Raw genomic sequence first — 20394 nt, forward strand, 5'->3', positions numbered from 1 at the left:
CTCATGTATGAGTGCACTGCTTACGATGATTATAGGCTCAATTTTTTTACTGAAATCCAGGGGAACCCTCGTAACCATGAAAAATACCTGCTTCAGGATGAAACAACACACAAAGCCCTAACGAGTTACGCACAAGCTGTCTTTACCATCAGACGGGCAAAGCTTGCTGAACTTAGAGCTGCTCAGAACAACGACCCTCAAGTGCAAACACAAACTGGAGTCGCATAGCATTTTCCCAACTGATGAAAGATTAAGACAAAAGATTGTATATATTTTTTTAACTTGGTCTTCGTCCAGGACGCTCAGGCGACCCTGGCGGAGCCCAGCCACAGAATAAAGAGCAGCTGTCTACCTCCTAGCGGTGTGTGCGGGCAATGGGGTCCCACCAGGGGCCCTGCGGCCAACAGAACCTAACCTAAGTGAAGCGACGGTGGTATAGTGGTTAGCATAGCTGCCTTCCAAGCAGTTGACCCGGGTTCGATTCCCGGCCGTCGCAATTTCTTTAGATACCCGCCAGGTGGCGCCTAGTTATATACCTTGTGCATTTCGTGCTCCTAATTAAAGGTGATTTATGTGAATTACAGTGAATGCTCGACCGTTCAAGTGATACAGAGGTCATCAGTAAGTGCCTGTCTACTGGTGCATGAAATTTCAGCTGCGTTGCTCCAGCCAAAGATAAGTATTTTATAATTTTCCCTTTTTGGCCTGCGACAATGAATTTTTCCAAGATGGACGATATCTTGTTGTCATTTCTTGTATGCAAGACTAAAAATCATAAGAATGGTCTGATGTATACTGGCCAATAGCAAAGCACTAAACTAGCAAGTACTCACCGCACTGAGTAGGGTTAATACCCGAGGGATATAACCCTCCTGAAGAACAAAGACAAGAGGATTAAGAGCAGACCCCGAGTAGTATCTTTTGTAAATTTCACAAACAGCAAAATTTAACCGTAACATAGAGGCAAATGTAGAAGCGAGTTAAAATTAAAATTAAAGAATGCAATCTGAAAGGGATATCAGCTCTAAAATGACACAGGAATGCGTTATCTGTCACCAGAACCCTGAGGCCATCTTTAAATGCTGTACATGTAGCCGTACTTTTTGTACAGCCTGCCTAGGTCCCTCATTTAAAAAGTTAAAGAAAGAAAGGCGACTAAAATGGTCTTCTGATTTTTGTCGTGGCAGCGCGAGAACTAACACAAAACCAGATCCGACAACTAAAGAATTGACATCTGGAGAAGAGACAGAAAGTCCAGTTACCCAGGAAAATCAGGAAAGTGTAGGAATTACACCCGCAGACATCTCTCAAAGGGAAAATCTGACCACATCAGAAAACTCTATATTGAATCCTGATAAAGGCAATGGCGATAAGAGTGGCCAAGTGATCTACGGAGAGTTGATAAACGCGCTTACGGACGCCCTCGCTAATCACGTTACTCAACTGACACAGCAGTATTTACCTCCTCTGGCTCAGGATCGGGTTAAACCTACCTCCACTTCTCATAAAACTATACGTTTTGAGTCAGGAGACAAAGACATCGAAGCTGAAAGTACGACTTCTTGTGTAAATATTGAACAAAGCGATTCTGAATTTAACGCGTCTACTTCTCAGGTTAATCAGGGTGTTCTTGAGGATAAGGGCATAAAAGACAAAGAAGGTCTGGATAAAATGAATACTGATAAGTCGAAGACATACCCAGTTTTTACGATTGATGCAGAATGCCTCGCAGATAGTGCTAGTATGCAGGTGGCATTGACGAAAATAAAGAAAAACTTGAGTGATTTCATGGCTGCTGAAACCAATAAAGTAACTAAGGCAGCCTCCAACATAATCCATAGCCTTTGGGCAGAGATGGAAACGATTACCACGTCATTGATAATTCAAAATGAGAAGTTGAAAGTCAAGACAGAGGAATTACAAGTAAGAGCTAATATGTTTGACCAAATCATGAGTGGCAAGGCTGGTTTGATGCCACCTTTACAGCAATCTCACGCCGATAAAGTCAGGATCAGCTCGACACAAACGAAGCAGATGTATTCTGAAGGGGAAAGAGTGGAACGAGGGCAACATTACAATATAACTGACTCTAGAGATAGGATACTTATGGAAGCTAAAACTGTCACAACACAAATCAGTGCCCCTCAGCATGTGGCGATCTTTAGACCGGTGGACGGCTCCAAGCTAGCCTCGGGGACGGAGGTTAAAGAAGTAATAGCCAAATCTCTGCGTTCTGAACATAAAAATTTAAAAATTAAAAACGTCAGAATTGTGAGAAATAATGGAGTGATCGTTGAAACATCTAACAAGGAGGATTTAGAGCTGCTTAGACAATCATCCACATTTAAAGATGTCGGACTACAGTCGGACAAACCAAAAATGACATTTCCTACACTACTAGTTTATGACGTTTCAAGAGATTTGACTAAGGAAGAAATAGTAGAGGACATCTTTATGAAAAATCTTAAAGATTATGGCTTTACTTTCGAAGAAATTCAGGAAGAGGTGATGTTACGTTTTAGCTCCGGTACAAAGACAAAAGTGATAAATTGGGTGATAGGTCTCTCACCGAGATTATTTAGACATATTTTAGAAAACGATAGAATTTTCTTGGGATTCTCAGCCCATAAATACAGGAAATTTACAATAGTGACAAAATGCTTCCGTTGCTTGGGATTTGGCCACCTCACGCAGTTTTGCACCCACAAGACTGTATCTTGCGGTCATTGTGCGGCTGGGGGACATATATACGCAGATTGCCCCCATAAAGAACAACCCCCGAGATGTATAAACTGTAAGAGGAGGAACAGGGACAATGCACATTCTGTAAGGGATCCACTCTGCCCAGAATTTCAGAAGGCAGCTGAACTTGCAAGACTGAAAATTGCTAATGAATAATACACAAATAAACCATCTAAATTACAATAGATCTACCAACAAATACTTCCTAAAAATAATGCAGGTGAACGCGCAACGTTCACGTTGCGTTGCAGATGAACTAAGAGCTTCATGTTTGCAGGATAAAGTAGACATTTTGGCTATTCAGGAGCCCTACTCGATGTATAGACAAACGGATAAATTATATCACGTTGTTGGATACCCGTTAGTAGCTAGAGTCGTTGCATATGAATCCAAGCAGCCAAAAACTGCCATTGTTGTATTTAATGGAGCTCTAACTGTAACAGTCATATCTCGTTTTTGTACATCCTTTTCTACCTGCATCCATATTTCTACCCAGTTTTTAGACTTCTACATGGTTTCTTTATACTGCGCTCCAAATGATAATATCGAGGTACCAATGCATCTTTTGGAAGAAATTTTAAGCACTTTTCCTAGTGCAAATATATTGGTTTCAACTGACTCCAATGCAAAATCTCAACTTTGGTTTAGCGAACGCAAAGACGCTAGAGGTTCTGTCTTTGAAGAATTTATATTGACTAACCATTGGAATGTGCATAATCTTCCAAACATGCCAACAACCTTTTGGAACGTTCACGGACGGTCTAACATAGACCTCACCCTTTCCTCTCCATGCTTGTCGCAGCATGTAAAAAACTGGATGGTCTGCCCGGATGTATGCAATAGCGATCACCGTGCTATCACTTTTGATTTAGTATTAAATGGCACGGATGGAGGCTCTTCAGGTCACCTTCAGGATTTAAACCGCTTCTCTATGAGAACCACGAACTGGACCAAATTTAAGCAAGTCTTGCAACAAGAATTTTCAGATGATAAAATTGCACAATTGAACAGTTTATCTGCAGTAGAATATGCTTACTTTGTGCAAAACACTCTTTACAGAGCTTTGACTGAATCCACTAAAAGGAAAGTTAGGAGACCTGGCTCCACCCCATGGTGGAATCCCCAGTTATCTGTTTTGAGAAGACTGGTTATAGATGCAAGGAAGAATTTCCAGAGGCACAGATACTTAACAGAAACAGACGTTAGGCGACTAAAAGAAGTCTATTGTCAATTACGTAAGGAATATTTCGAAGCTATTGCGGAAGCCAAAAGATCCTCATGGCAGAAACTAGTGTCCCAGACAGGAAATTCTGACCCATGGGGATTAATATACAAAATTTGTCGTGACAAACTTGCAACTCCTGAGATATATAGTTCTGTTTACTCTAACGGAAGTCAGACTACTGATTGGCTCTCCACGGTTGAAGCTATTATAGAGAGACTTTTCCCTGATGATCACCCAGAGCAAGACACCACCGAACAAACTCAGATAAGGTTCGTTAACGGATCTTACAAGGGATCAAATGATACGGAACTATTTAGTCTAGATGAACTTGCACTTGCAATTTCTAAAATCAATCAGTCAAAATGTCCTGGAATGGACTTAGTTGAAAATGTGGCGATCAAAAGATTTCACCAATATTTTCCACATATATTGTTGAATGTTTTCAACAAATGTCTATTAGAGGGGACTTTTCCAAATTTTTGGAAGATTGCATTAGTAAAGATGCTCAGAAAGCCTGGAAAACTGGCAACGGATCCCAAGGCATATCGCCCAATATCCCTTCTAGGAAATCTTGGAAAGCTTTATGAGAGATTATTAGCGCCTAGGATGCAGAAGGTTTTGGCTGCAAGTAATATGAGTTCTAATTCACAATTCGGCTTTAAAAAAGGCTCCTCCACCGAAGATGCCATCAGAAATTTGGTGAATCTATGCAAAACTACAGACAAAAAATACATGATGGTTGTTTTTATCGACTTTGAGGGCGCTTTCGATACACTCTGGTGGGAGAGCGCCCTCAGGTCACTTCGAGAGGCAGAATGTGATGATTTACTATATCAGGTTATGAGATCTTATTTTTCAAATAGGCAGATAAAAGTCATCTCACAACACTTGGTATTTTCAAAATTCATTTCCAGAGGATGCCCACAAGGCTCGGTCCTTGGGCCTCTCCTCTGGAATTCTGTTTTAGACCAGTGGTTACTAAAAGAAAGTCAAATTTGCAATAAAATAGCATTTGCCGACGATTTAGCGCTGTGCATACCAGGCAGGTCAAGACGTATGCTAGAAACACATGGGAAAGAAATCCTGGATGATTTGCTGGAATGGTCTAAAATAAACAAATTAAAAATTTCTGAGACGAAAACTAAAATGATGATCTTCAACAATAAATTGGATTATAACAGACCTCCTAAACTCCATATCAACAATGTCCAAATTCCTTATGTTTCTCAAAATAAATATCTTGGTCTCATAATTGATGATAAATTTTCTTTTATCCCCCACGTAAAGAACTTAGCTGAAAAGATTAACAAGTTTACTGCCAATGTGATTAGGCTCTCAAGAGCTGAATGGGGTATAAAGCACAAAACTTTGGCATTATATTATAAGGCTATATTTTTGCCAATTGTAGTATATGCGGCTGCCATATGGTTTCCTAGGGTTACTCACGTCACAGTGAAGGCCAAACTCTTATCATTGCAGAGAAAGATGATATTGGCAACACACAGATGCTGCAGAACGACATCAACCAATGCTTTACAAGTGATCTCAGGTTGTATTCCGATTGACCTTTATGTGGCATACCGAGGCATGATTTCTAACTTAAAGAAAGGTTTGCCAACTGAAATCCTCGACACTGCAAGTAATCCGGCCACGGCCATTCGGCAGGAGAAAATTAATCTTTGGACAAAATTCACTGAGAAGTGGAAATACAGATGGCAATCCAGTGAAACGGGACTCACTACCAGGGAGTTCATTGAAGATGCAACATTTGCTGTAAATAAGAAAGTTATGGGATGGTTTTATCCTTCAATGACAACGTCGTATTTAATTACTGGACATGGTTCACTACGGGATAAATTGTGTAAATTTGGACTCGAACCTGACCCTTTGTGTTTTTGTGGGGCTGTAGAAGATTGGAGGCATGTTCTGCTTTACTGCCCGGCTTATGACGACTTCAGACAAGAACTATTTAACAGCACTCAACCTATTAGGACTGACAACCTCGATATTTTGATTCAAGATGCCAAGAACTTTGCAGCATTCCAATCCTTTTCTGACAAGGTGTTTAAAAGAAGACGCATCTTGTTTACTAATTCTAGAAGTGGACAGTAGAGTGATGTGTTCATGAACTTATATTTCTACCTTACTAGGTCAAACAGCTGTTAACTTAGAAACCAACTGTTGTGGTCTTAAATTAGTAATAACATTCAATGTATATAATGGTATTAACTATACATATTTTTATTTTATTTTAACTTTTTTTTTTTTTTTTATTTATTTATTTCTTTTCTTTTATTTTATTTTATATTTTTTATTTATTTATTTATTATTTTTTTTTTTATTTTTTTTTATTATTATTTTTTTTTTATTTATTTATTTATTTATTATTTATTATTATTTCTTTTTTTTTTCCCTCGGGTTGGGCAACCTGAGAGCTCCTGTCCTTTGGTATTGCACTCCTTCCACTGGACGACAAATTAGTGCAGCAGCACTAGATAATAGAAGCAGGCACAACTACTCAAGCCTAGAAATGGGCAGTGATTGACAGGGTGTTGATTGCTGTAGAGTGTAGACAGTTTCTCTCTCTCTCAACACAGAATTTCCAAGGTGGAGTTCGACTAAACGTCTAGGTGCCACCCAAAACAAGTACATCCGCATACATACACACATAGTATATCTTTTATTGCTTGCAAGTGAAGCTGTATAATTAAAATTGTTTTTATTTTTACGCAGAATGCGACGATTGTAAATATAAAGTGTTTGTATCTGTGTATATATGTAATAAAAATGTATGTAAATAAAAAAAAAAAAAAAAACAGAACCTAACGCAATATGTCATATACAACAGACAACACTTTTCTGGCATTTACAGTAGTACTGTATTTCTTCACAGCGCACATATGGCACAGATGTGAGAAATCACAGGTGGCGCCTGACCCTTACACTATGCACCTGCGTGTCACACTTTCGACACCTTGCTGAGTCCATGTCACGGCGAATGCAGGCTGTTATGACGGCTAAAGGGGAATCTACTCGCTCTAAGGTAGGTGTGTATCAAACCAATGGCTTCTCAGTTATAAGCGTTGGAAAGTCTTTAGGGGACTTCCAATTCTGAAGAAAAATTAGAGACGTCGATTTTTAGCATACCTTTTTCGAAGATCGCTTTGCAACGATGTGTGAACTAAAACGCACCTGTCGTTTTTAAGGAATCCCACTTTAAGGCTTCAGTTCTTTTCTAGTCCAAAGATAATTCTGAGCCTTCATTCCAAATATCTAATTCAACTTCAGGTTTGAGTTATCTTGCAATAAAATTCGACAAACTCTGCAGGAAGCAAGTGGCAAATATAACACTCTAACAACCTGTATTAATCAAAAACGATCAGTAAAAATTTCATTATTCTCATTTCCATTTAAATATCAGCAAATAAAACAGAAACAGAAGTAAACAAAAATGAGACAAATTGCACATGTTTGAAAAGCCTAGATCACTCCTGAAAGGTAGTCACGTGTATCCCAAGTGAAATTATAGAATTTTCTTTGAAAAAAACGATCACAATTGATAGAAAACATTAGTTTAACAGGTATAAGCTATTTTAATGTCTTCGTATTACATTTTGTAATATATACAGTGTCTGATAAATAAAGAATCGAAACTGAATGAATATAACCAATAAACTGCGTCGCCCACGATTGCTACATCGACAAATGTCGTCTGACAGATCCAGGAGAGTTTACAATTCATTTCATTGCTTCAGTTGTTCCTGCTTGGCGTTTGAAGTCAAGTTACTTATGTGATACTCGCAACACCGTATGCGTTAAATCCCATCCACAGTATATCAATGCGTGCTTTAAATTTTGCATGAGAATTCGGAAAGAAGACTACTGAAAGTTAAGTGATGCAACTAGCAGTTGAAGTTAAAGGTTCTCTACAATTCAATGATTCACTATTCACGAAATAACTAAAGAGATAGGCATTTCTTATGGCTCACGCCAAGGCATTTTAACTGAAGATTTTAAAATGAGGAGCGTCGCAGCCAAGTTCGTTCGACTACTGCTGACGGAAGGCATAAACAATAACTACTTTTTTGTGAGTTCTAGCTTTCTTGAATGGGCAGAAACCGATGAAAGCTTTAAATATTTCACATGTGATGGTATTGGGCGATCGGTTATGAAGCTTAAAATAACATCTAAAAGCAAAATTTCAAAGATGTGGAACAAATGAACAAAATGCTACGGTGCAGCTTTTTTAGATTTCAAAAACTGAATTTGAGGGGTACTTCCAGAACTGGCGAGAACATAGTGTATTGTGTAGCGTTAACTGTAATGAGGCTCCGAGGGTTTCCCCTCAACTCCGCTTCAGACAATGTGATGAGCACAAAACTTTGTAAAGGCCAGATTTATGTAGGTTAGTGAGTGTTCGCGTAGTATTAGTATGGGGGTTGTGTTGTTCATCCGGCCTGGTAGCCTAGGGGCCTGTGAAAATACAGGCCCCTATGCTAAGAGGCCGGATGAACCTTTAGATGACCGTCCAGTGCCACAAGGAGGTAACCAAGGCTACAGACAGGGAAAATCCAGTAAAAAAAAAGTTGAAGGTGAGAGTGGGAAGATAGGAAGTGGGAGGGGGTTAAAGTGGTAACAGTAGTAGAGTCGCCCGCCTAGTTGAAAAGGAGGACAGAAGAGGGTCCCCCGGGGCAGAATGCCCATCTTGACTCGGGGGTGGGGGGTCGAAGTTGACAGATGACAGTGAGGTTATCCACCAGGCGAAGAGGGGGGACGGGACCATCCAGGCTAGGGAAAGGGCGAGCTGGCGAGAACAGTGAAATAAGTGTAACGTGCTTGAAGATAGAGCCTGTTTTGAACCTCCTACCGCTCTAAGTACGATATTAAAGGTGGTCCCGTTTCGCCTAAGTTTTCACATTTTCAATTTCGATTCTTTTGATCAGTGCCCTCTCGTATCTTTCGACCTGCAGATTCACTCCGCTTAATTCACTTACAATATAAGTGAATACAGACAGTATACTGTATTCGCTTAGATATATACTTACAATTCGGTAGATGAAAAGAAGCCATTGCGGTAGCACGTGTTTACAATCGCCGTCCTCACACAATATATATACTAATTGGTAGAAAAGACTTGCGTTCTCGTCAATGATGCAAGGAATTTTATGAATTTTTTTTTTTCACAAAAAGTCGGTCTTAGGCGAGGGTTGCCTGGGCTTACTCCCGGAAAATATGATTTTTCGTTTATCACACTGAAAACCAACCGATTAATACACGCAACTGCGTTCACAATAGACTGACTCCTCATAGCTTTAGTAGCTTTGGTGCTTAACACTCCAAACCAGTATGAAAAGATGAAATACGTACTAATGATGAAATGTCTATTAATTTTTATAAGAATTTGAGCTCTCTCTCTCTCTCTATTCATTTCGTGGCATCAGAAATATAACTGCGTAATTACAACGCATCTCATCAAATATGATCTTAAATTAATGACTTTATACAGTGATGTTCCGACAGTACTGTAAGTTGTTTCGTATCAATAAACATGTGTTAGTAGAACAAGATGCTTTAGCAGGCTACAGAGCAATTAACTTAGCAACTCCTCTAAATTCCTTCAAGGGAAAGAGAAAACCGAATCACTAGGCGGCCCGGTGCAATTCTGTATAATGATCTTGACTACAATTCCTATATAATCTAGCTTTACATTATTAGCTATTATATTATCCATTAGTATATATATTGTGTTATTCATTTGCTCACAGCGAGCGAGAGCAACAGAGAGAGACAGAGATCGTAATTAATATGTACATTTATAATTAAATATGGCAATCGAGCTATCTATTAGGAAGTGGCAGTTTTATCATAAATAAATAGGCATATAAATTTACTTATTTTTTTCCCTTAAACGAGCAATGGCAATTTCATATGTTTTACTTCCTTCCATATGATCATAACAGTGTTTTCTCAGAGTGTCCAAGTAATTTTTTTGTTTGAGTTATTTTTTTGTCGGTTATTCATGATCCCCTAATATCGTTTCATTGCACTTTGCGTTTTAGAGACCGGTTCTGTGGTGACACTGCGCAAGCTACAATTCCAGTGACGTATTCACAAGCATCATTCAAAAAAAAAGTAAGTTTTCTCTGACGTCTCCATCGTCAATCACAACTTTAGTGGGTATGAGAAAACCGAAAAATGCCATTAAGTATTCGAAATCTCTCTCTTACTCTCCCCCACCGAAGACTGATGTAATAGAAAGGCCACTTTATATTAATGACGTATCAAAAAAAGTTGAGCTTTTGGTTCCGTATTCCAACTCGCACTCAAAGATTGATGCAACTACTTCCAGGCGAAATGGATCGCTGTATAAAGTTCAAGAAGGGCATGAAACCGAATGACCTTCATCAGTTATTTTTATTCTTTTAGGGTAGAACAGCTGACCGAGGTTAATCGAGAAGCTCAAACGTAATACTGCAAGAAAAAGTAGCTATTGTAAGAATCAATTTTTGTGCTTGAATACAAATAAGATTCTCCTAGCCGCTTCTCTATACGGCGCCTCCGTAGCCAGGTGGGAAGGAGCAGCAGTGCGTAGCACACGCTTCTTGATTAGACCGGGATCGAGCCCGTCACCACCAAATACGGAGGATGCGGAAAGGTCAGGGAATGACCACCGCATATCCCGGACATTTGCTCCTAAACACCAAATAACAAACAAACAGCTTCTCTATACTCACAAAAAGCGAAACATCTCTCACGCATCTGACACCCAGCCATTTTGCTATGTAATCACAGAAAATATTAAGTAAATAAAATCTCAACGTGCAACTTTTAAACAGCACATTTCACAAGTTTCAGCGCTTTTAATGCTCTCATCGCCTAGTGAAATTCACACCAATGATCTCCCAAAGCCGCCCTCTAGAGGCTGATAATTTAAACAAAAAGGTCGATTCAACCTACGTTTTGGTCAAGTAAAGAGAGAGAGAGAGAGAGATAATCTTTAATGCCCTTCACGGCCAAAAAGCCAGAGGTTTACATTTTTACAGCCTCCCGAAACTTCCGGGAAAATCGAACAATTAATTTACAAAAACAGGTAATTTGTATGTTGCTAGTAAAAGACGATTCCATTCCCAGAAGATTTAACAACAGGATTATAAGTTAGAGTGAAAATATTCCTGTTTCGTCCACAGGAAACTTTCAGATGTTCTCGATATGAGTCCCAGGATTCACACGGCAGACGTCGAGCCCATTTTTACCAGACATTTGACAATGGCAGCATCCTTTACACAGCCACAAAAAGAAGTCACACGGTGTTAGGTTTGGAGACCTGACTGCAAGGAGCATCACGTCTTCTTCGGTACATACGAGATATACGAGGGGGTATCAAAATGTTCGTACCATGACCTAAATAAAACATCAGTAGGAAGATTCCGTTTTTAATATAAGTTGTCTACATATTCAATAACTAACATGTGAAATTTCATTCCTGTACGTGATCGTACACCAGAGGTGGAGCCCGGAATCTGAGGAAGGACGCCATGATTGACAAAGTGGAGTATCGAGCAGTGATCAAGTTTCTGCATTTACAGGGCAAGAAAGCTCAGGAAATTGACGAAGAAATGAAAGCTGTGTTTGGGCAGAATTGTCCATTTTCCACTCCCGTTTTACAGGGTCTGTAAAACGGGAGTTCCAGTGCGGTCGTACAAGTTTCTGACGAGTCAAGAGAAGGAAGGCCATTAACATCCAGACGGTGAGACGGTTGCAAAGGTTGAGCAGCTGGTGCTGAGTGGCAGATGCGTGACAATTCATTTAATCGCAAATGCAAAGTGCAAAGTGTGTTAGTTGTCTGACGGCACCAGGGGTTTCCCCCATCTCCGCGTTGTGTACTCTGTTCGTGTAGCACAGAACTCTGTGAAGGCCAGAGATTTAAAAAGTGTGTGGGGAATGGACGGATGGGTAGTGTTGTGTACCGTTGTTCTTCTGACCATTTAGCCGTTGGGCCCCTGTTGGAAAGTCAGGTACCCAGTAGATTTTTGTACTCTGGCAGGCCTTGCCACCTAGTTTCCAAAGATTTCAGTGTCAAGGGTCTATGTAAAAAAAAAATAAATAATCAATAATAATAAATAAATAAAATAAATAATAAATAAAAAGAAATAAAAGGGGGTTAACGCTAGAATATAAAAGGCCAAGAGTAATGTAAGAATGGTTTAAATTTGTACGTTATTAATTGATAAGTTGTGTGGGGTGTACAATGCGAGTTAGACAGAGTAGGGGGAGCTGAAGGCTGGGGGAAAAGACAGAGGTATGGGGACGATAGAGAAGGCGACCCCAGAGAGTCAGGCCCAGGCCTCACCGGATGGAAGAAGGGGATACCAGGGGGAAGGAGACAGGAACCAATCTCCTTCCCCCCGACCGGGTACTCAGTTTGATCGCCAATGTGGCTTGTGGCAGAAAAGCTGCTGGTGTCTCCAGTGTCTGGGTTTTGGAGTCTTCAGTGGGATCAGGTACTGGTTGATCTTGCCTGGAGATTCAGTTGCAGATATCAGCCCGATGGAACTTGGATGAAGGAAGTGAATTTCAGTTCAATTGAGCTTCGATGAGGTCGGCGGTTGATGCTACTGGAGAGGGGTGCCCAGAATCTGTCTCAAGTTATTGCTCTTGGTGGTTTAGGCTCGATAATGTTCTTTGTCTGTTGAAGACATCTTGTGCAAAAGTGGTGAAGTGTTTATAATTGTCATGGTTATGAATTAGTAAATGCAGTGGGAATTAGTTATGGGTCTGTCCACAGCATTTTACATGACCAAAACTATTATATTTAGGCCACCCAAATAATTAAATTCATCTGCCGTGCTGTGTGTCTTATGTCTGTTAATTGCGTGTGTTCTATGGTCGATTTGTCTGCTTGCTGGGTGAAAACCCCCAGTTTCTGGGGGAAAAACTTTGCTATCTACGCCTGAGACCGACTAACTCAGCCACGGAGTGGCATTTTACATGACCATCTGCACGTGTATAAAGTCTCCGCATGATGGGTTCCAAGTCTGCTGACGCCTTTGCATAAGCAGTGTCGAATGCAATGTTCTCGCCAACTGTTGGATTTGTGCTACTGCAGCACCCACCCTATTCTCCTGACCCAGCACCGCCAGACTTCTTGTTTCGAGAAATGAAGAAATCATTGCGTGGACGCCACTTTGATTCGTCTCAGAAAGTCATCAATGAAGTGTAATCGTGGTTTCAGGCAAAAAGTGCGGGCTTCTATGATCAAAGCATTAAACAACTGATCCATAGATAGGAAAAATGTGTTACTATACATGGAGAGTACATAGAAAAGGATTAAAGTTGCTGTGAAGTTTCACCTTTCTAGGGCTATTATTTCTAGGTAAGGGTCCGAACTTTTTGATGCCCCCTTCGTATGTGCATAGGAGAGTGAGCACTAACTGGATGGAAGATGAAATATACAGAATATCCATGAAGAAGACAACAAGTTTTAAAACCTGATTTCTAACGTGAAATGGCAACAAAACACATTTATTATTTTTAAGGAGTTTGGTGAGAATTTTCAACGCCAAAGACCCGGATTATGTTGTTGTTGACTTTCCCAAAGGATGGAAAGTTGCTTCATCACAAAAAATAAGCAGTTCGCCATGCCATTTTCTTCTATTTTCTGTTAAAAATCGCAGCAAAACTCGTATCACTTTTGTCTATCGTTCGATTTTATATCTGCACTAAATAAAACTTCTAAGCTTTCGAATGTAAATTCCTAGTAGTGCGTTCGCGCTGCTGGAAGTGAGTGTTGCTTTGTTTTGCTTCCTGATATTATTTCAATTTTTTTTTTTTTTTTTCATTTTATTTTTAGGTTGGTCGGTACCCAAATTAAGCTATAAAAGACAGAAGGAATATGCTGTAATTGAAACGTGGTTTAGTGTTCCCTTTTTTCGTAAGTTTAAGATGAAAATGTGCTTCATCAGTCAAACGGATTGTGAATAGTCTTCATTCATTAAAATGTTTAACGAAACTGCATGGTGAACTGCTTATTTTTTGTGATGAAGCAACTTTCCATCCTTTGGGAAAAGGAGTCTGTTCGTGGGCAGTCCTAATGCTTTCCTTAGTGCAGAACCAGATTCCTTAAAGTTCTTAATCCATGTCTTAACAGCATGAGCAGAAAGCACTGGATTATAAGAGTACAAAATAAGAGGTGTGAGACCACGATACTATTGTCATTTTTATAATACGCTTTAATAACGAATGCACTGTGCGCCGGTCGACCCACCGCTATTTGGTTATTAAATGCTATGGTGCAGAAACACAACGCAGGTAGCCGATTACCAATGCTCCAGTGATGAGCGGGAACATCAGTTCTTATAATTTCTCATTTCTCTACAGCATCCCGTATGAAAGAAAATGCGTTTTGATGCTTTACGAGTTTTCACAATACTGCAAATAAACCTCATATTTTAACGAAATTGCCGAAATTTTTCCAAAGACAAACAGTCGATATGCAAATAATAATAACTACACAACTTAAATCGCTATTTTAAGCGCAAACACTGCATACAAACCGCTTCCAACTTTTTTTTTTTTTTTTTTTACAAAACGCAAAGGAATAATGCTGAAAAAAAATTTCGCGCAGTATCTACTGCTATTTGTCTTGCTGTCTGTCCTTTCTTTTTTATAACTTTCGTTTTCAGTTTTTACCAAACAATACAGTACAAAAGAAATTTAACACTTATTATGCGAAATGTCTTGATGTTATAAAAGAAGAATTTTTGTCGTTATATCTAAAAACTAGTCTCTAAGTGAAAAGTGTCAATAATAATCTATCAACGTCTTATCATAGGAAGATCGTTAAACGAACTGTTGTTAGGCGAGAATGTACTGTATTTATTTCAATAAGCTCATATTTTCAAATTGGATAATTAGTGGAGAAAGAAATCCAGCGTATCCATTGATTTCCAGGAATCTTATATTTGTTAATTCAAGAAAAGTCCTTAAATCGGCAGTACAGTAAGCATGATGGAGCAACGGGTCAGAGGAATAGATCGGAACTCATTAGTTGTAACGGTGCCGAGGCTCTTTAAATAGGGAACCGTAGACGGCCATTACCTCATCCGGGACTCTCCTTTAGAGGCAAAAGTTAATCAGAAGAAAAAGTGTTTCTTAATTATGAAGCCGATTCGACATCTCATTAGTATTCCTATTCTAACCGAGAGCAAGAAAAGCGGTCTAATTGTATAAAAGAGGCTGTATCGTTGAGAGACTCGGGGACAATGCTTTCGAAAAGAGCTGCATCCATGCAATATTCCCTTCTGTACTCCGCTAAAAGGATGTCGTTAGTCCTAACAGGGTGTTCATTAAATGTTGGATTAAGGTCCATTTTATTAGAAGGAATTACGGAACTGGGATGAACAGCTAAAGGCAACACCTTTATAACAGTTGGATAAATTTATTGTGAAAATAACCACATATTATATCATTAAAGTACCTCATTTCTCGAAGAAACTTTTTATTATATGTTTCGCGCCGTAAAAGCTTCTACGTTTGTTATTTGTTGGTGGAGAAATGTTTCTTGCCGAGTAAAACAAAGTTCTCTACAGTGAAATATAAACCTCTAGCCGCGTAATTTGAATTTAAGGCCCTTAGTTCTGGAATCATTTATAACAGTGATAATTTAATCCTCATTAATTTCACTTTCACCTCTCAGAACCTTATACTGTACCTCAATCAATTCTCCTCTAAGATATCTAGTTACCAAACTCTATTTGGATAATTCTAAGTATTCTAGTATTCTAAGGTTTTCTTCCTACAGACATCCTTTTTCCTTCTTCTTCTTTTTTTTTTTTTTTTTTAAGTGCGGTATCCATATTTGGGCACAGTATTTCAAGAGTGGACTTTGCTTTGTACAGAGATTATAACCTCATGTCTCTACAAGAAACGTTCAACAAATCATCGATTGGTCACGTGGCCTTCCTTGACAGCTGTCCACACTGCTAGGAGAACTTCATGCCCGCCCGTACTGTAACCTGTAACTCTCAAATTCCTTTCTTCATTTATTTTTTTTAATTAAACCCCACCAAGTTCATGAGTTATTTTGGAATTTTTATTCTCCAAGTGCGGGAATAACAACTCCAAAAAAAAGTTAAGAAAAAAATAAAACAGTTACGCAGTAAATCGACATTAATATTGGCCAGTTGAAGACCTGTTTGAATGGTGTCATATCCGGGGAAAGATTAACTGAATATTAATTAATCTCATCCCAAAAATTTATGATGTGACCCGCTCAACAGTCATATTAATGCAATTTTTTATACAGTATAACTTTATTTCCTGCAACCCGTGTGCAAGCAAAAATACTGTCAAGGATCTGAAAACGCTTCAAACAATAGAGAAAGCTGGGCCAATTTTTACACTTCAAATTTTCCTCCTGCATTAGTTGCTATAGTGGTCAAGAAATGTCTCAGAATACCAGTTGCGCGTGCGTGCTGTAGGTTATAACGTGTTTGTCCCCGTTAAAGTAAAATCCGTTGATTCGTTCATTAAAACACGTTAAATTCGTTCTTCACCTTGTAACTTAAAATGGTTGTATTTTACAACTTTTAACTTGAAGCATTTTGTCAATAATGGCATCGTAGGGAGAGCTGCAACATTTCAAATGGAAAAGTCTGTAAAGGCATAAACTGATAAATAAACTAATAGCAGCATTAACTAATAAAGGATTATTACTAAGCAGCTGTTCCAGCAGGTCCAGTAAAGAGAAATACAATAAATGGTCAGCTTATCAGACGTAATGACCTAATAGCGAATAGCACCACTTTTAACTCTCAGAATATCCTTAAGCTGTTGGAAAATTGATCTCACGATGTGCTGAAAACGTTCTACAGCGATGGCCCATGAAGACTCGATCGCATTTCGCAGAGGGAAAAAGTTTTAGGGAGTAAACCATACTGATGTCTACTGATAAAAAATGAAAGCAGATATAGAGACAGGTATTTGAAAATTAATATGGTGATGAGATCAGTTCTATTTAAAGATTTTCTTTTCTTTTCTTTTTTTTTTTTTTTTTTTTTTTTTGAAAATTGGAATATGCAAGCGTGCTTAAAGGCGGAAGGATAAAACTGCTATGAAAACAGTACTTGACCAAAGTTATGTTGACATGATCGCACTGCAATAATTGTTGCATAATTCTCTGAAGAATAAAATTCTATTAGAAAAACAGTGGCGATCCAGTACGGGGCGATATAGACGAACGTATCCCCCCAGCCTGGATAAATTAGAACAAATACCGTGCGTTTTATGGTATTAATAATTAAATTACTGTCAATCATATACGAGTACATCATATCATCATCATTATATCGACTCCCAGTAAAACACTCTGGATCCAACCCTGTAGCAAAATCTTTATTAATATGGTTTATTAATTTTCCCTCCAGTTTATATCTGTTGCAATAGAATGTGTGTGTGTTTCAGTTTATAACGCGGGCATTTCAACTGAGCCACACGCGGGGACAATTGAAACAATACGTTTTTATGAAAATACTGTACTGTACAGTATTTTCATGAAAATACTGTACTGTATTTATAAAATACGAGTACAACTGAAGATTTTTTTTTTTTTTTTTTTTTTTTGATTTGGTAGTTGTTGGAGCATCGGCTTCTGTGGCCATATTGCACCTCCCAAGGTTTTTGCAGTACTTTGATCCAAGCCCGAGGCGGGAATCGAACCCGCGACTTTTGGGTTGCCGGGCAGGTACTTTACCCACTCGGCTAGCCCGGTCGGCAACTGAAGATAAACGTCACAGTTCTTTTAAAGAAAGTATATCTACAGACGCAAAAGAACAACCTTTCTTGTACGTAAATTTCGCCACTGAAAACAAGGGGTGCGTATTTATGGCTTAGTGTAAGTTAGTAATCGGCATGTTATCATGAGGGCAACCGCCTACATGAGAATTAATGAACGTCGAAATACGGGACAATACAGTACAGTACAATACATGGTCACCTTACAAACAATTTCTTACCTCAAGCTCTCTTGGCTGAAGAAAGTCAATTACTGAATATTTCTTACGCAGAGTATCCGGATCAGAAACAACACCTGACTTGATAATGAGCTGGATTACATCTCGAAAGAATTCGAATCCTTCCATATCGTCGTCCTCGTGGTCCTCTAAAATGAAAGAAAAGTTCGTCAGGAATAGGATAAAGAGTAACAATCAGTACATTTAAATAAGCTTATACAATTTTACTTAAATTTAGGGATTTAGTTTTCATAAAACTTGGTATCCTTGGAGAATGTCTCTTCATCATCATAATTATTTACCCATTACCACAATTGTGAGTAGGAAAACAATTTGTTTTCTATCGTGGTCAACCCTATCTCTTTTACCCCTATATTGAATGACTAATCGTAACACGGACAATGCGTGTTCAGTATTTGTTTCTACAGCAGTAACGAAACTACAATTCTGGGCGCCCCTCAACGAAATTCTCGAATAGACCTACCTGTGTTCTTTAGCAGCCATAAAAAAAAATCAACTGCCGTGCATGGTAGTTTCGCTACTGCTATGCAATGTCCGAGCGGATAGCAAAGCGGTTATAATCACCGTCCTCCACACACAGGGTGGAAAGGGCCCATGTCCGAATTCCGTAAATGACACGAGAAACTTTTATGGGCTTTGTTCACTTCGTGGTTGAGTTATTCGGCCTCAGGCGTGGATAGCAAAGTCTCTCCCCCCGCCAAAAAATTTGGTTTTTCGTCCAGCAAAATAGGCAAATCGACCAGAGGAAAATTGTACACTGCCTGGCTATTTTTTTACGGCCATAGAGATATGGGCTATATGCAATATAGCCAAAATCTCCATGTCCCTAACGAACTATGAAAAAATATGTAAACCGAGAAGGTTACATGGTGACCTTCTCGATTTACATATTTTTTAAAAAAATTACATATTTAATCTATTTACATATTTAAAACGCTATAAAGGCCTGTGACCCGATTAATACCCAAATCACTTCATCTTTTGTATCTTCGGTTTCACCTTTTATTTCATCTTATGAAGGAAGGACTGGAATATCGATGTCCTCAATCCTTATCGATAACGAATATTTTTCTCCGATACTGTATCGCATCAATATCGATGCGATATAGTATCGCATCAACATCGATTGAAATTCCTACTTTTAATGCTCGGTCAGCACTGTCCAAAGTTAAAAAAAGAGGGTTAATGCTGAAATCTTAGAGGGTATGGCTAGTCGCTGGACCTTCAAACCCGTCGGAGATTGGATCTCGCACACAAGCGCTCTCTGGGGATGTTTGTATATGACCATTAATTACTCTAAACAAAGTTTAGGAAAGGAAAATTTAAATGCAAAATCCACTATAAATCTAAGAGCACTTGGAAAACACTTTTGAGTGATCATAAGGGGTGTATCAGGGTTGTCAAAAGCAATAAAGTACAAATCTCAATTTGTATACATTAATTCCAGGAGTATTGTAAACAAATTGAATAAATTTTAGCTTTTGATTAAGTCAACTGACATGTAGTTGGTGTTACTGATACATGTTGCCACTCAGAGATGCGAAATAAAGAATTTCATTTCGGTAAATATTGTCTATTTATACCCTGATATGACCACATAAGTCAGAATTGTTGTTGTAAGAGGGTTTTAGAAGCATCTGCGACTAAAGCCATATTGCTCCGTATACATTGTCTATAAATTGGATGTGTTCTTGCCCTCCTGGATAGCAGAGTTGGTAGAATCGCCGTTCTCCCCACACTGGAAAACACCTGAGTTCGAGTCCCATCGACGACGTGAGTAATTTTTACGGGCCTTTTTCACAACGTGGCTGAGTTAGTCGGTCTCAGGCGAAGCATGATTTTTTCTCCCGGAAACTCAGGTTTTTCGTCCAGAAAACAGAAAATCGACCACAGAACACACGCAATTTACAGACGGTATACACGGAGCAATATGGCCTTAGTTACTGATGCTCCTAAAACCACACTACAACAACAGGTAGTGTGGTTTGTGTTCTGTGGTCGATTTGTTTTTCTGGACGAAAAATCCGAGTTTCCGGGGGAAAAAAACCATACTAATCTCGCCTGAGACCGACTAACTTAAGTCACATTGTGAAAAATGTCTCACAAAAATTCCTCACGTCATCGATAGGACACGAAGTCAGGTCTTTTCTACTCGGTGTGGAGTGAACAGCGATTCTCTACCAACTGTGCTATCCACGAGGGCATGTCAGAGTAGTTTACAACTAATCTTTTTGATAAGCATATAATGCTACTGCACTCCAGCATGCGTATTCAAGAGTGATGGAAGGACAGCGAGTTGGGAAATATCATATAGTGCTTGATAGTGGCAAGAATGTTTCCTAAGTCAGATCAAGGGAACGCACATTGAATCAGCGAGGTTTGAGACGACTTGAAAAT

The 20394-nt window shown here is 39.0% G+C and overlaps 1 protein-coding gene and 1 non-coding gene across 3 annotated transcripts in view; one reads left to right on the top strand and one right to left on the bottom strand.

Annotated features, from left to right (window-relative positions):
* LOC150075226 (acidic amino acid decarboxylase GADL1-like) overlaps window positions 1–20394 on the bottom strand; it is a 153746-nt gene that overhangs the window by 87110 nt on the left and 46242 nt on the right. For both annotated transcript variants that reach the window (XM_090388288.1, XM_090388289.1), the window contains exon 2: window positions 17980–18125. In XM_090388288.1, coding sequence (XP_090244414.1) covers window positions 17980–18125 — 146 coding nt within the window. The remainder of the gene's footprint in view (window positions 1–17979; window positions 18126–20394) is intronic.
* On the top strand, window positions 425–496 carry TRNAG-UCC (transfer RNA glycine (anticodon UCC)). The gene has a single exon. It is a non-coding gene; the product is annotated as a tRNA-Gly (tRNA).

This window comes from Mastigoproctus giganteus, chromosome 14, assembly GCF_048544385.1.
Source record: "Mastigoproctus giganteus isolate SK-2022 chromosome 14, ASM4854438v1, whole genome shotgun sequence".
Taxonomy (NCBI): domain Eukaryota; kingdom Metazoa; phylum Arthropoda; class Arachnida; order Uropygi; family Thelyphonidae; genus Mastigoproctus; species Mastigoproctus giganteus.